The sequence below is a fragment of the Phacochoerus africanus genome, chromosome 11 (genome assembly GCF_016906955.1).
Source record: "Phacochoerus africanus isolate WHEZ1 chromosome 11, ROS_Pafr_v1, whole genome shotgun sequence".
NCBI lineage: Eukaryota > Metazoa > Chordata > Mammalia > Artiodactyla > Suidae > Phacochoerus > Phacochoerus africanus.
Window position 1 is genome coordinate 131,462,339 of NC_062554.1, and position 17,477 is coordinate 131,479,815.

The 17,477-nt window shown below is 44.4% G+C and overlaps 1 protein-coding gene across 1 annotated transcript in view; it reads left to right on the top strand.

The window, feature by feature from the left end:
- KCNH1 (potassium voltage-gated channel subfamily H member 1) overlaps window positions 1-17,477 on the top strand; it is a 387,725-nt gene that overhangs the window by 249,318 nt on the left and 120,930 nt on the right. Inside the window, exon 8 of the mRNA XM_047753552.1 lies at window positions 15,840-16,039. Coding sequence (XP_047609508.1) covers window positions 15,840-16,039 — 200 coding nt within the window. The remainder of the gene's footprint in view (window positions 1-15,839; window positions 16,040-17,477) is intronic.

The window sequence follows — 17,477 nt, forward strand, 5'->3', positions numbered from 1 at the left end:
CCACCGACGCATGAAAAGACAGCTCTGTCCAGTGTGATAGTTGAAGACTCTCTACTTCGTGGCACCCTGTGCAATCGAGAAAAGCAGGACCTGTCATTCCGGGTGATGACGACAAGCAACTTGGAGAGAGGCATTCTGACCTATAGTGTCACTTAGCAACTAAATACCTCTAATTCTGCTTTTGAAAAACCAAGAGACTAGTGGTGCAGTGAGGCAAATCGGCAGAGGCTGGAGGTGCTGAGATCAGAGGTGTCAACGAGGAGAACATGATCTGAATTTCTATTTTTATTATTATTGGAGGAGGTATTTCCTGAAGAGACACTTTCTGCATTCATTGTGCCTGTCCAATGTAGTTCACCACGGTGAGAGTAATACCTTGGGAAAGGTTTTCTTTTTCACTTTGAGATGTAAAAAAAAAAAAATGATCTGGAGCTCTGTGTGAACTTACAACTTTGGGAGCAGACATAACTACCACTGCAGAATGAGCCCACTTGAGGTTAACATGCTTGGTTTAAACGGCATTTAAAAGGATGGTGTCATTTTAAATGATGGCTTGTTAATTAGATTCTCTTTGATGACTCATATCAGAGAACTAGGGCTCTCATTATGAAGTAAAGCAAGACCTGGCTTTGCAAACCTGCAAGCCAGCCTACCTTTAGCCAGGTATAACTGTAACTAAATGATCCTCTCTGTGCAATCAAGAACGCAGCGAGCACAAAATATGTAAAAGTAGCAAATTATTGGGAGACCTTTCCAACTTACCTCTGACCGTATTGACTCATTTGCAGAAGTAATTGCCTGTGGAAATGGCTGTGCTTTTATCTGGGGTACTGTTAAAACACTGGGTGAAGTGAGGTGGCACAGGCTGCATTGGTAATGGGTTACTGTGGAGTGGGAGCTGTTGTTTTATTCGACAGATGAGAAATAGCTGAAAATAACCTTCTGTCTCCCCTGTAAGAATTTTCCTTGTTAAGTGACAGTCACCAACACGGCAGAGTTTCAGCGTGGTACAGGAATTTGTGCTATTCTTAGCAAGGTATGAAATGAGTTTTCAGGCTTTTCTTGTTATAAAATAAGGAATGTATGGGTGTTTTATATTCGCTGATTTGGAGGGCCATCTCTAGGCCCGGTGCAGTAGCTGATCAACCTGAGGAGGAAGGAGGGCATAGTGCTGGCAGGAAATTGAGAGCTAAGTGTAGTTTTTCCATCAGTGTCCAGTGCACCAAGTATCCCTGACCTGTGGGATTGCGCTTGCCTCCTCTCCTGGCTTTACTGCCGTGGTTCTGTCCTGTGGATTAAGGTTGGCGGCCTTCCTCACTATGACGGCTTCTCTTTTTTCCCTCTGACCATCCTGCTGCTTTGGAGATAAGGCATATATTTAAAACTGGAATGGAAAATACTGAGGATGGAGTTCCCGTCGTGGCGCAGTGGTTAACGAATCCGACTAGGGACCCTGAGGTTGCGGGTTCGGTCCCTGCCCTTGCTCAGTGGGTGAACGATCCAGCGTTGCCGTGAGCTGTGGTGTAGGTCACAGACGTGGCTCGGATCCCATGTTGCTCTGGCATAGGCTGGAGGCTACAGCTCCAATTTGACCCCTAGCCTGGGAACCTCCATACGCCGTGGGAGCAGTCCAAGAAACAGCAAAAAGACAAAAGAAAAAAAAAATACTGAGGATGAATATGACATAAAACTGTGTTTCTCACACTTCAAGGTGCTTCAACTTTACTTGGATAATTTGGAGGAAAAAAACCAAACAAACAAACCCACAGATTCCTTGGATTCCCAGAGATTCTGATGTCACAGGTCTAGAATGGACCTGAGGCGTTGCATTTCTACCAAATACCCACGTATTGAGAAGCTCTCGTGTGATGTTCTAATTTATTATGAGATATATAGTCTTTATCCCAGTTTCTGGCACCGAGCTCCTAAAGCCCTTGGAGTTTCTGGTGATGAAAACAATAAAGGTGTCTCTTGTCGTATTGATGAGGTGACTTTTGGACTCCACCAAAGGATGGGGGCTGATTGCCAGTGGAGCCAATCATGTGATTAGAGGGATGGAACTTTTAGGGCAACCCCTGTCCTCCTGGAGGGGAGAGAGACCAGAGGTTGAGTTGAGTCGCCCATGGCCAGTGATCTAATCAATCATGCCCATGTAATGAACCGCTGTAAAAACTCAAAAAGACAGGTTTGGAAAGCTTTCAGGTTGGTGAACCAGGACACCTCCCTGTGCCACCCTGCTAGACCCCAGACTCCACAGGGACAGAGGTTCCTTTGTTTGGAGCCTCGCCCCATGTGACTCTTCATCTGGCTATTGGCTTGTATCCCTTAATATCCTTTGTAATAAAGCAGTAGTGGTTTCCTGAGGCCACTCTAGCAAATTAATTGAGCCCAAAGAGGGGGTTGTGGGAACATCTTATTCATAACCAGGCACTCAGGAGCACGGGGGACAATCTAGGCTTGCAGTTGGCATCTGAATTGGAGAGCCATCCATGGGCTTGAGCCCTCAGCTTGGAGTCAGATGCTTTCAGAATTGAGCTGAACTTAGGACACCCAGCTGGTGTCAGAGAATTGGTGATGGTTTTGTGGGAAAAGTTCACCCACACTGTATTTGGATCTAGAACCCTTACCTTGTACAACTGAACCTGGGCAAACTCACCTGTTTGAAACAGTATCTTCAGTTGTCAGTCAGCTGCATTTACTGAGCACTACTGAATGCAAAGGAAGATGGCCCTGAAAGAATGCCACCACAAGTGCCGCACTCCAAAAACACTGCTATTTAAGGAAAAGCGCACGTCTATATGTTTCAGGAAGAAGAACCCACTCGAAGCCAAGGACCGGAAGAACTAGAGTCCAGGGGTGGTTGATGGAGGGATGCAAACACTGATGGTTCAAGAAAGGAAACTAAGGTCTCTTTCAGCTCTAGCCCATGCTAGCACCGTTGGCGGCATTTTTCATGTTCATTACTGAATTTTCAGGGCAACTGCGAGCGCCCTCCCTCCCTTTCCCACTGAGGAACCAGGGTCCTTCTCTTGGGAGCCCAAGCACTTTTCACTGCACCTTGTTGCTTCCCAGCACAGCACATGACTCGCCTGGGTACTGAGTTAACGTCCATTGTCTGTCGAATGAAAACTTTTGATGATTCAGTTAGTGAGGCAATGTTTCCAGGAAATAACCTAGAAAGGATTCTTGACCATCCTGCACGTCTTACTTATTGAGCGTTTATTATGTAACAGAGACTGTGATAAGCATTTTATATGCATTATTATTTCACTTATTTGAAAATAAACAAGGTAATTATCGATTCCACTGTATAGGATGAGATTTAGAGAGAGGATCACCCTGGGGCTGGGAGCTGGAGCCAAGATTCCAAACTGCAGCGTTTTGTCTCCAAAGCGCACACACTTCTTGCATTCTCACATGTAGCTTGATCCGGGAGCATAGCAAGGAGCAGTTCCTTCTTTTTCTTGCGAGACGAGATTCATAGCTATGGGTTTCAAGTCTCAGGAAATGTGACTTTAAAAGTTAGTCTCCAGTTACCATGCCAATATAAACATCCTCACACCCACTCCATCATTATCACATTAGAATAGCAAATGCAATAACAGCAGCAAAGGCCAAAAATGCAGCCTTCACACAATTAGATGTGTTGCTGCCATGTGGGCCAGATGACCTGGAATAAAGACCGGATCTATTTCCCAGCCCTTATTCCCGGCCCCCTTCCCTTCCTCTGCTTAAACTTCTGCTTCAGTCCTCCGCAATCCCTGAATGACGTCACTAAAACAGTCAGATTCCGGCTGGTATGTTCACGTGCTCGACATGTATGGGTGTTAGAGATTCCTTTGAGGGCCTCTGTTTGTGTACGATGAGCTGGTTTTAGACATCACACTCTGGACTCCAGTATTTTCCTATAACGACGCGTTTTGGGTCCATCTATGCAGTCGAAAGACAGGAGTCCCCACGCAGGCTATTGTTCCAAGTTATCGTCTCAAGGAAATTCTCTTCGATGCATGTGTTCTTGACAGTTGACTGCGGGATAATGAGCTGCAAGGAAAGATACGTCATGGCTCTGTGTTCCTGTGCCAGGCTCCGGTCACTTTTACACAGTGTCTTGATTCTCACCAACCCCGGGTGGTGAGCAGGTGTGTGTTTTCCTTTTGTCAGACTGACGGAAATAAAGGGGAGAAAAGGGTAAAGTAATTTGCCTCTGGCCCCATAGCTCTAAGTGGCTGAGCTGGAATTTGAACCCAGGAGAGTTATGACTCTGAAGACGGCCTCTTTATTTCCTTAATCACATAACGATGTGGGTTCACAAGCCATTGAGTTCACTGTGATCAGGATTTGCTGGGCTGCATCTGACATAGAAAGCAGAAGATTTAACTTCTGGGCTCCTTCTCTTCCTTTTTAGACTCGACGTGCTGTCTCTCATTCATGTCCTGAAAGTGAGAGGGTGTCTCTGGACTGCTCTGAGCTCTCAATGCCAACGTCGTGTGTGTTAACAACCACTCCCCTCCCCTCCCCAGACCCGCCAGCACAGCTACCCGACTTAATGAGCAGTTTGTCCTCACTGGACGCCTGGCTAATGGGGAACTGAGGATCGTTAGACTGGTGATTCTGTTTTAAGGGACATTCATAAAACCAGAGTCCTTTTCTTTTTGTCTAAAAAAATTGAGGAAATTAAGCCTCATTAAAATAAGCAGCAGTAAAAGGCATAATCTTAGTGCCTGGAATTCAATATCCATTATCTTGTTTAAAAGCAGGGATTGGAGAGGGCTTCTACCTTCCTCAGGTTTTCTTGCCGGTACCTGTGAAATCTGGGGGTGCAGGGTAGCCAAGGAGAGCAGAGTTAAAGAAGCGGGCAGGGGTGCGGGAGAGAGAAGCTTTTAAGTCTGTATTCAGAAGATGGACTTTTCATAGATGAGCAGCTCTTTCCTTTTGATCGATGCCTCCTCTAAAAAGAGAAGAAAAGTCAGTGAATTATCTAACCTGCTTACTTGAAGAAATCAAAACCAATGTTATGCCCATAGAGTTTGACCATATACTGTAAAATAAAACATGAATCGCAAGAGAAGAGAGAAAGTCACAGCAGTTGGCTTCTCAAAGCTCCCAGTAGCAGCACTAGAACCTGGGAACTTGTTAGAAGTGAAAATTCTCTGCGGCCCCCAAGCTGTTTTAAAAGCCCTGGTGAATTTTTGCTGGGAATTGAGAGTACAGAAACAAACATAGGTTTGAGGGTAGAGTCTTTTTTAAATCCTGTTTGGAGGTATCATCTAGAATTCTGCCTAGATCAAAGTTGGTTTGGATAGACCCATCAACTACCAACAGAGGGCAGTGGTTTTTTTTAATTATTACCAAAAGGGGGAAAAGTGCATTCTAATTCTTTATCTCCATGCTTTGATGCACCTGCAGAATGGCAGCTTATTTTTCTTCTTGAATTTGGGAGTCCACTATGCTCTGCAAGTTTGTTTATTCGAAGTTGGGGTTCGTTTTCCAACAGGTCCCCAGCCCCTGGCTATTATTTGTCTCCTTTCTGTCCCATCAAATGTCCTAAGGGTTGTTCTGCCTGTTTCCTTTTCCATTGGTTTTGTGTTGCTTCTGAGTAAGACTTCCTTCTCTCTTGGATTCATAGAAGAGAGCAATCTTTCAATTTCCCTTCTCCCTTGCCTTTTGAGAAACGTTGAAGAATTTTATCCCAAGTGCTGAAAGAAAGATAACTAAAAATAAAAGGTGTCCTTATTTATTTATCCTTCCCTCGCTCCATCCTGTGAGGACTTACCACCCTCGTCATCTGTTCCTTCTCCCCTCTCCTCTTTTCTCCTTATCATTTTGATGTGCTGGAGGAATGTTTAAAAAAAGAAAGGGAGAAAAAGAATAAGAAAACCCACGAAAGCTTTCTTGAAATGAAGAGCATAAATTCTTCAGCTGAAAGGGCTTATTGAAAGCCCAGCACAGTGGATGAAAAGTGAACCACAGCAAAAGGTACATACTTATGAATTCTCAGAACATGGAAAAAAGTTTCTAGAGAGAAAAAACAAGTTCAATATGAAAGATGAAGGATCTGAATGTTTTGGACTTCTCAACAGCAAGACAATGGAGAGGTGCCTCCAAAATTCTGAGAGAAATGATTTCTTTTTTTTTTTTTGTCTTTTGTCTTTTTTGTTGTTGTTGTTGCTATTTCTTGGGCCGCTCCTGCGGCATATGGAGGTTCCCAGGCTAGGGGTCGAATCGGAGCTGTAGCCACTGGCCTACGCCAGAGCCACAGCAACGCGGGATCCGAGCCGCGTCTGCAACCTACACCATAGCTCACGGCAACGCCGGATTGTTAACCCACTGAGCAAGGGCAGGGACCGAACCCGCAACCTCATGGTTCCTAGTCGGATTCGTTAACCACTGCACCATGACGGGAACTCCTTTTTTTTTTTTTTTTTTTTGAGAAATGATTTCTAATCTAGAATTCCAGCCCAGACAAACTATTAACTGAGTATCAGTAAACATATTAGGTCTCAAAGATCTTGCTCCCATATGCCCTTTCTCAGAAAGCTATTAGAGGATGCCGTGTACCAACAAAAAGAAGTAAACCAAGACAGCAGAAGACACAGGATGCAGAAATGGGGGCCCTAACCTGAGTAAGTGGAGTGACTCCCCAGGGGCCTGACACAGTGACATCCACACAGCGAGCAGTGGAACAGCTCAGAAGCCTCCGGGAAGGACTTCTTTACAGCAATGAAATAGATAGACCAATATGTCTGTTTGTTTTTTGTCTTTTTAGGGCCGCACCTGCGGCATATGGAGGTTCCCAGGCTAGGGGTCAAATCAGAGCTGTATCCAGTGGCCTACGCTACAGCCCACCTCAGTGTGGGAACAAGCTGCCTCTGTGACCTACACCACAGCTCACAGCAACACCAGATCCTTAACCCACTGAGTAAGGCCAGGGATCAAACCTGCATCCTCACAGATGCTTGTCAGATTTGTTTTCTCTGAGCCACAACAGGAACTCTACTAATGTGTTTTAATATATTAAGAGGAGACATATATCTGTGGGAGAGTTTGGAGTCAAATTAGCTACAAGTAAACTAAGCAAATGAAAAGGCAAAGTCTGTTATTAGAAAACATTGCGAGAAAGCAAAAGTAACCATAGTATATATGCTCCATGACTGAGCTGTGAATTGCATTCGTCTAGTTATAATAATACACAGAATGGCTGCCAGAAATGAATTAAATCATGAGCTTAAAAATTTAGTTACAGGGAGTTTCCGTCGTGGCTCAGTGGTTCACGAATCCGACTAGGAACCATGAGGTTGCGGGTTCTATCCCTGGCCTTGCTCGGTGGGTTAAGGATCCGGCGTTGCCGTGAGCTGTGGTGTAGGTTGCAGACGCGGCTCGGATCCCGCATTGCTGTCGCTCTGGTTTAGGCCAGCGGCTACAGCTCCGATTCAACCCCTACCCTGCGAACCTCCATATGCCGTGGGAGTGGCCCAAGAAATGGCAAAAAGACCCCCCCCCAAAAAAAAAAAAATTAGTTACAGCAAATCAGTGCAGTGATGGTAGCTCTCCTGTCCATGATCTGAGAACCAGGCTCGGGTCTGAGTCGACGGTTAAGGCAGCGATGCCCCGTCCATCACGCACAGCCCAGGGCTGCTCCCGCCCCAGTGTGCTTCTGAGGCATTCTGGAAGGTTAGCGGTTCTCAGGAGGGTCTTATTCCCTTCTCCACTTTTATGTCAAGTAGGGTTATGTAGGGGGTTTTGTTTGTTTGTTTTTGAGATTTTAATTTTTTCCATTATAGATGATTTGCAATGTTCTGTCAATTTCTGCTTTACAGTAGAGTGATAGGGTTATGTGTTTTTACTGTGTATATTTTATTTATTGATATCTGTATAGGAGGCATTATGCCCTTAGATACTCAAAACCTAACGGGAAGGGAAGACATAAAGTCCAGCTATCACCTGAGCAGGTGTCCGACTGAGGTGTGGAGAGGGAGGTGGGGAGACTGTCGAGTTACCACCATGGCCGCGCCCCACAGCACAGAGGGTGCCCCGATGACTCTCAGTGTGGATTAGCTGGGTCCTTCCAAGTTGAGAAAGAAGACCCTTCCAACCCCAAGGCAACATGCTGATCTGACTAAGAGGAGATTTCCTTCTTTATTTGAACAGTTAAGAGAATACTGGGGGAGTTCCTGTTGTGGCTCATTAGTTAACGAACCCGACTAGCATCCATAAGGACACGTTTTCGATCCCTGGCCATACTCAGTGGGTTAAGGATCCAGCATTGCCAGGAGCTGTGGTGTAGGTCGCAGATGTGACTTGGATCCTGTGTTGCCGTGGCTCTTGCCAGCAGCTACAGCTCCGATTGGACCCCTAGCCTGGGAACTTCCATATACCGTGGGTGCGATCCTAAAAAAAGAAAGAAAGAAATTGCTGTGTGTCTGTATGGAATTTGGGGGAAAGGGTGGCAAAATTTTTTGTTTCCCTTTTTAAAAAATTGTGTTTCTTTTGTATTCATTTATTCGTACACATCATTTACAGAGTTACATGCCCAAGGTATTTTTAAAAATCCTTAGTCCCCTCAGTCTTCTTGCTCTTTCCCCAACACCTGTTCAGCAGAAGCACGCACTTCCAGTCAGCTGATGGCGTTGCCATTGGTCTCCTCGTTTGAATTTCATGCTCAGTGTGCTGTGTCCTGGTCCTTTAGTTTTAGGCATCATCCACTGACCTCTGAGATTTTAGCTTCCCCCTCCTTTTTTCCAATCTCACGCTCAAACCCCACACCTTTTCCCATTGCCCCATCCCCCCAGTACATTTATATCATCAAGTTGGTTAGATTATCATCCCATGGGGAGGAATGTAAAATGGTGCAACTACTTTGGAAAAAGTCTGGCAGTCTTCAGAATGTTAACCGTAGTTACTGTGTGACATGGTCATTATACTCCAAGAGGATTAAAAACATGTTCACACAAAAACTTGCACATGAGTAGATACATAGCAGCAGTATTCATCAGTGGAAAGGCCCTAATGAATGTTAAATGAAATTGGACACTCCATCTGATGGAGCTGTAGTCAGTGGGGTACTGAGACATGCTACAACACGGATGAACCTTAAAAACATTACGCTAAATGAAAGAAGCTAGTCACAGAAGGCTGCATATATTATTTAATTGATATGAAATGTCCAGAATAGGCAAATCTATACAAATAGGAAAATCCTAGGGATTCCCAGTTTTCTAGGACCAGGGGACTAGGGGGGAAATGGGAAGTGACTGATAATGGGTACAGGGTTTCTTTTGGAGGTGCATTAAGATATTGTAAACTTAGATTGTGCTAATGGTTGCATGACTCTGTAAATGTACTAAAAGCCATTGAATTGTATGTCTTAAGTGAGTGGATTTTATAATGTATAAATTATATCTTTAAAAAGATGTTAGCAATAAGATCTTGCTGTGTGGCTCAGGGAGCTGTAACTAATCACTTGTGATAGAACATGATGGAAGATAGTACGAGAAAAAGAACGTGTACACACACACACACACGACTGGGTCACTTTGGTGTACAGCAGAAATTGACAGAACATCATAAATCAACTATAATAAAATTTAAAAGGAAACAAAAAAGAAAAACAGCAAAAGAAGGTGTTTAAAAAGAGTTTATACTGTATGATTCCATTTATGTAAAATTTTTGAAAATGCAAGCTAGGAGTTCCCGTTGTGGTGCAGTGGTTAATGAATCCAACTAGCATCCATGAGGTTGCGGGTTCAATCCCTGGCCTTACTCAGTGGGTTAAGGATCTGATGTTGCCGAGAGCTGTGGTGTAGGTTGCAGACGCGGCTCGGATCCTGCGTTGCTGTGGCTCTGGCATAGGCCGATGGCTACAGCTCCAATTAGACCCCTACCCTGGGAACCTCCAAATGCCACGGGAGTGGCCCTAGAAAAGGCAAAAAAGACAAAAATTTAAAAAACGTAATAAAAATGAAATGAAAGCTAATCTATGGTGACAGAAAACAGCAATTGCTGGGGGTTGGAGGGTGGAGAGTAGGGACGGATTATAAGGGGACATGATGAAATTTTAGGATAAAAGTTGATGGGTAAGTTAACTGTTTTGATTGTGGTGATTGTCTTATGGGTGTATACATATGTCAAAACTTGTATCCCTTAACATGTATAGTTGATTGTACATCAATAATTCATTTATAAAATGAGCAATATCAGCATGGTGAAATTCACTAATATGACAAATATTTATTGGGTACCAGTATAGAATGAAAATGTCCTTTCTCTCCTAGTAGAAGGAAATCAGAAATGAGACAGAAATTGAGAAAGTGAGGATTATTTAAGTGAGAAAAATGCCTCTTGAGAGACAGGCAGACCAGATGAGCAGCTGCCCTGCTTTTCTTTGGCATTCAGGTTATAAGTGGCATTTAAATGAATGGGCAGAATATACACTGGGAAGGAGGGGCTGGGGGGTCATATTCCCTGATTTCCATTCCAGCTCCACCTCCAATTGGGATTTTTGTCCCAATTTAGCCTTGATTGGAAGTGTTATGGTGTTGGTGCATGATGGGAATTTCTTATCTGCAAGGCTAATTTTATTGTAATTTTATTGCAATGAGGGCATAATGAGCAGCAGGTTACCTTCAGATGCTGGAGATTCTCACCTTTTTCCACCTTTGTCTGCCACCAGGACACTTACTACCCCAAAATGGGTGGTTTCCTGGCAGTCTGGAGGTTCCTGCATGTCTCTGTCCACCCTTGGACAGCGCTGTTTACATGATGCATGGTTCCCTGCCGCCTGGCCCCCCCGCCCCCCAGCTCATACCTAGCTACCTGCCTGCTGTAGCAGCATTAGTGCCCAGGGTGTCAATGGCAAGGAAAACCTGAGTCCAGCCTTCAAGCATACCCTGGAAGGGCACAGGCAGACAAAGAAGAATATGACTGTAGAATGGTATGTGTAATGTGACCTCCATAGAGACACAGATAGTCCCCGACCTACGATTTTTCGACTTTATGATGGTGCAAAAAAAACCCGATAGGCTTTCAGCAGAAACTGTACTTCCAGTGTTGAATTTTGGTCTTTTCCTGGGCTCTCTCATGATGCAGGGCAGTGACAGCAGACACAGCTCCTAGTGAGCCACGTGATCAGGAGCGTAAAAAACCCATTCTGTTTGTCACTTTTAATACAATACTCAATAAATTATGTAAGATATTCAGCACTTTATTAGAAAAGAGCCTTGGTGTTACATGACTGCCCAAGTGGCTAAAGGTAACTAGGCCAAGCTATTTCGTTTGGTAGGTTGGGTGTATTAAGTGCATTTTCGACTGATGATATTCCCACTTATGATGGTGTTACTGGACACAAGTCCCTGTGCCCAACGCACAGTAGGCCAAACAATACCGAAACCTCAGAGTTTGAAGCAGAGAAAGGTTTATTGCCAGGCCATGCAAGGGGATGGCTAGCTCATGCCCAAGAAAAACCCCAAACGCTTGGAAAGCTTTCAGCAAAGCCTTTTTATTTTTATTTATTTATTTTTTTGGTCTTTTTTTTTTTTTTTTTTTTTGCTATTTCTTGGGCCGCTCCCGCGGCATATGGAGATTCCCAGGCTAGGGGTTGAATCGGAGCTGTAGCCACCGGCCTACGCCAGAGCCACAGCAATGCGGGATCCGAGCCGCGTCTGCAACCTACACCACAGCTCGCGGCAACGCCGGATCATTAACCCACTGAGCAAGGGCAGGGATTGAACCTGCAACCTCATGGTTCCTAGTCGGATTCGTTAACCACTGCGCCACGATGGGAACTCCAGCAAAGCCTTTTTAAAGGTGAGATGAGGGATGGGTGTGGTTGTGGTTACAAACTTCTTGGTATCAGATCCTTTGTTCCAGCAGCTCTCCAAAAGTATCTTAGTCTGCAGTCACCTGAGCTCCAGGCAACTCGGCCATGGCAGGATTCATAGATGCCCGCCCTCTGCGGAGCCTCCCTGGAGACCCTGCTCTCTTCTCTTGTCCATCGGCTCTGCCATCCCAAACCCTTGAAAGGCTTTCCTTTCCCTTATCTCCTTTCCCAGTTGCAGGCCAGACTGGGCCAAGCCAGGCAGCCTGGGTATGGTCCCCGACCATGGCGTCCCTCTCCAAGAAAAAAACCATGGATGGTATAATAAAGGAACAGATCTAATATGGGGTCAGATTTGTTCTTCCCTATTATACTAGGTTTATCTGAATGTAACCCTATCATCAAGTCAAAGATTTGTATACCTGGGGAGTCACAGTCACTCTCGGGGGATAGGTGGGCTGGATGGAGGATGGGGAGGCTTCCTGGGAGAGGTAGCACTTGAGCTTGGCATCCAAGGGCAAAGGGGAGTCAAATGTAGAATGTGGAGTTCCCGTCGTGGCGCAGTGGTTAACGAATCCGACTGGGAACCATGAGGTTGCGGGTTCGGTCCCTGCCCTTGCTCAGTGGGTTAACGATCCGGCATTGCCGTGAGCTGTGGTGTAGGTTGCAGACGCGGCTCGGATCCCGCATTGCTGTCGCTCTGGTTTAGGCCAGAGGCTACAGCTCCGGTTCAACCCCTAGCCTGGGAACCTCCATATGCCATGGGAGCGGCCCAAAGAAATAGCAAAAAAGACAAGAATAAAAAAAAAATGTAGAATGTGGGGTTTCATGATGACATAATTTTTCTCCTCTGTGATGCTAATATAGGGGGAGCAGCAGCAGCACGGAGTGTGTGCTTGTTAATCTCAGAGGGGGCCTGATTTTACTCTCCTCACATCAAATCCAGCACAGTGAACTGGACTGTTATTAACGTGAACCTTAATAAATGCAAAGCAAAGATATGACATCCCTCCGTGCTCTTGGCAGATTTGCTATGATGTAATCATTTGGGATTACATTAAAATTTTTTATTACAGTTGATTTTCAATGTCCTGTCAATTTCTGCTGCACAGCGAAGTGACCCAGTCATACATACACACACACAAACATATATACACACATTCTTTTTCTCAAATTATTCTCCATCATGTCCCATCACAAGTGGGTAGATATAGTTCCTCGTGGTATACAGCAAAATCTCATTGCTTATCCACTCCAAATGCAAGGGTTTGCATCTACTAACCCCACACTCCCTGTCCATCCCCCTCTCGCCCCCTACCCCTTGGCAACCACAAGTCTGTTCTCCATGTCCATGAGTTGTTTTTTTTTTCCTGTAGATACATTCATTTGTGCCATATATTAGATGCTACATGTAAGTGATATATGGTATTTGTCTTTCTGACTTACTTCACTTAGTATGAGTCTCTAGTTCCATCCATGTTGCTGTAAATGGCATTATTTTGTTCTTTTTTATGGCTGAGTAGTATTCCATTGTGTATATGTACCACATCTTCTTAATTCATTCATCAGTCGGTGGACATTTAGGTTGTTTCCTTGTCTTGGCTACTGTGAATCATGCTGCTATGAATATAAGGGTGCATGTATCTCTTTTAATGAAAGTTTTGTGCAGATATATGTCCAAGAGTGGGATTGCTGGGTCATATGGTAGTTTTATGTTTAGTTTTCTGAGGTACCTTCATACTGTTTTCCATAGTGGTTGTACCAATTTACGTTTCCCCCAACAATGAAGGAGAGTACCCTTTTCTCCACACCCTCTCCAGCATTTATTTGTTAACTTGTTAAGGATGGCTATTCTGACTGGTGTGAAGTGTAGCTCATTGTAGTTTTGATTCACATTTCTCTAATAATTAGTGATGTCAGGCATTTTTTTCATGTGCCGTTGGCCATTTGGATGTATCTTCTTTGGAGAGATGTCTATTCAGGTCTTCTCCCCCTTTATCGATTGCGTTGTTGGGTTTTTTGGCTGTTGAGTTGTATAAGTTGTCTGCATATTTTAGAGATTATGCCCTTGTCATTTGCATCATTTGAAACTCTGGCCAGACTCACCAAGAAGAGGAGGAGAGAAAGAACTCAAACAAAACAAGGAATGAGGAGTTCCCATCGTGGCTCAGTGGTTAACAAATCTGACTAGGAACCATGAGGTTGGAGGTTCGATCCCTGGCCTTGCTTAATGGGTTAAGTAGCTGGTGTTGCCGTGAGCTGTGGTGTAGGTCACAGATGCAGCTTGGATCACACATTGCTGTGGCTCTGGCATAGGCGGGCAGCTACAGCTCCAATTAGACCCCTAGCCTGGGAATCTCCATATGCCACGGGTGCACCCATAGAAAAGACAAAAGCGAAAACAAATTAAAAAACAAACAAAAAAACACAAGGAATGAAAAGGGAGAAATTTCAATGGATACTGCAGAAATACAAACCCTAAGAGAATACTATGAATAATTATATGCCAACCAATTTGACAACCTAGAAGAAATGGATAACTTTCTAGAGACATACAGCCCACCAAAACTGAATCAAGAAGAAATAGATCAGTTGAACAGACCAATCACTAAAAATGAAATTGGTATGTAATAAAAACTCTCCCTACAAAGAAAAGTCCAGGACCATATGGCTTCACAGGCAAATTCTACCATACAAAGAAGAACATATACCCACCCTTAAACTTTTCCAAAAGGTTGAAGAAGGAACATACCCAAAGGCATTCTATGAAGTTACCATCACCCTAAGAACAAAACCAGACAAAGACACTACCAAAAAAGAGAATTATAGGCCAATATATTTGATGAATATAGATGCAAAAATTCTCAACGAAGTTTTAGCCACCCTTCCGCTGAGAAGGTCAGGACCATCTGTCCAGGGCTGAACAGCTCGGGCCATTGGCCTGCTCTGGGCAAACGGCGCGTTCCCGGACCTTGTTCAGGTGTTTCCCAAGGGAAGGTTCTCGTCTCGCCCCAGAAGGATTTCAGAAATGAGATGGAAGTGGAGAAAGTAAAGTGAGGATTTATTTAAGTGTGAAATACACCTCTTTTTTATTATTAGAGTTGATTTGCAATGTTCTATCAATTTATGCTGTACAATAAAGTGACCCGGTCATATATATACATATATGACTTTTTGTCATAGTATCTTCCATCATGTTCTATTCCAACTGATTGGGTATAGTTCCTCGTGCTGTACAGCAGGGCCTCCAATTATAAGGGGTATACAGTTGCGTAGGTAGAATATTCCCTGGGAAGCGGGGATTTGGGGGTCATACTCCCTGATTGTCATTCTGGCTCCACCTTCCCGAAAGGAGGAGGGATTTTTGTCCTTGTTTAGCCTTTATTGGAAGTGTCATGGCATTGGTGCATGATGGTAACTTTTTATCTGCAAGGCTAATTTTATTGTAATTTTGCTGTAATGAGGGCATAATGAGCAACAGATTACATTCAGATGCTGAGGATTCATACCCTTTTCCTTGCCCCTGTCTTCGGCTGCCTTCCGGACACTTACCACCCCAAAGTGTGGATTCCTGTCAGTCTGGAGGTTCCTGCTTTTTTTTTTTTTTTTAAATTTTTTGCTTTTTAGGCCCATACCCATGGCATATGGAGGTTCCCAGCCCAGGGGTCTAATGGAAGCCACACCTGCTGGCCTAGCCACAGCCATGGCAATGCGGGATCCAAGTTGAGTGTGCGACCTACACCACAGCTCATGGCAATGCTGGATCCCTGACCCACTGAGTGAGGCCAGGGATCAAACCCACATCCTCATGGATAGTAGTTAGGTGATTCATTTTTGCTGCACCACGATGGGAACTCTGGTTCCTGCTTTTCCTTGTCTGCCCATGGACACCCCCCCCCCCAGTGCTGTGTGTGGTTTCCTGCCACCTGGCCCCATGTTCCCCTTTCTCCGCTCATACCTAGCCACATGCCTGCTGTAACGCAGGGTCCACTCATGTGTGTTTTTCTTCTTCTCCTCCTGTCCCCAGCACTTCTTTATGCCACCATCTTCGGCAATGTGACGACCATTTTCCAACAGATGTACGCCAACACCAACAGGTACCATGAGATGCTCAACAGCGTCCGGGACTTCCTGAAGCTCTACCAGGTGCCCAAGGGACTGAGCGAGCGAGTCATGGATTATATTGTCTCCACCTGGTCCATGTCCAGAGGCATTGACACGGAGAAGGTAAGGAGGCGATGGGCTCAGGTAAAATACTTCTTGGCTTTTCCAGGGAGACCTGAGGCTGCCTTAGGGCAGTGCTTCTCACGCCTGGCTGTACATCTGAACTCACCTGGGTATGGTTTTGGAATCCCAGGTCCTACCTCCAGAGATTTGGATTGCTTCCAGATTAACCTTTCTCAAGGACCAGCAGTTAAGAATCATTATTTAAGAAACTGGAAAGGCAGGGTGTGTCTCCTGGAGAAGAGATGGACTAGAAGGCTAACTGTCTGGGCAGGATTTCCCACGCTGGTGTGATGATAAGAATCAGGAGCGTCCAGGGTGAGACAATCAGTATTACTGATTTTCCTTTCACCTCAAGCTCCAGGATGGCACAAAAGTTATTCAAACTTTTGATATTTTATCATGGATTTTGTCATGAATTTTAATTTTTCATAATGTTGCACTAAACTATGATGTGACTTAATGACTGAGCTTTTAGCATCTCCTTAACTTTTGTGTCAAAAGTTGTGGCTTTAGTCTTGGCCTTGATAAGAATCTCATGATGTGGTCATTAAAAAACAGATTCCCAGCCACCATCTTACATCTTTGGAATCAGAATTTGGGGGGGGGGTGGAAATCTGCATTTTAAACAAGTGTTCTATTCATTAGACAAGTCTGGGAAATACCCATAAAGGGTATATATCTTAATAATTTGATCAGAGAGAGCATCACTTAGGCTCCTTTCTAGGCATCAGTTTTCCCACCTGTAACATGGAAATGGCAATAAATCCCTATTATTCTCCAAGAGTTACCTTATTCTAGATGTATTTCAAGAAAGTAAAGAAAATGTGATGGTACTGGAAAGAATGGAGAAAAGATACAATGGACTTTCTATTAGTCATTTATGAATTAGCTTCTTGGCCGTATTTTCTATGAGCGAGTATGTAATCCTAGGTTAGTTTTTCTCTGCTTCTCAAGCCCTTTTAAAAGCACTCAGGGAATGCTGACTTCCTTCATTGTTAGAATGGAGCAAACAGAGCGATAGCACTATTGTAAAAGTACCTGTGATACCTTCAAAGCCAAATTCAGGTGGCTCGGCCATCAGCTCTCCCTGCTCCTAGTCTTTCTCTTTGAGAAGAGTTGCTTGAGAGTTGACAGTTTCAATGGAAAAATTTCATTGAACCGATCCCAACTTCAAAGGACTGATACTTTGGCTTTGTTGATTATCTGCTGTAACAACAGCAATAATGCACCAGCTACCACATTGTGAAGGTGCTATAAAGGTGGATACTTGCTGCACTTCTGCTCGTGCCTGGCCCTGCAGTCTGGCTTCACAACTTTGGGAGGGAGCCGCTCCTACTCCTATTGAAAGGTTGAGGACACAGTGGACCCAATTAATTTTATTAATTGCCCCTGGTCACAGAGTGAAGCATGGCAAGGCGAGGATTTGAACCCACTTTTG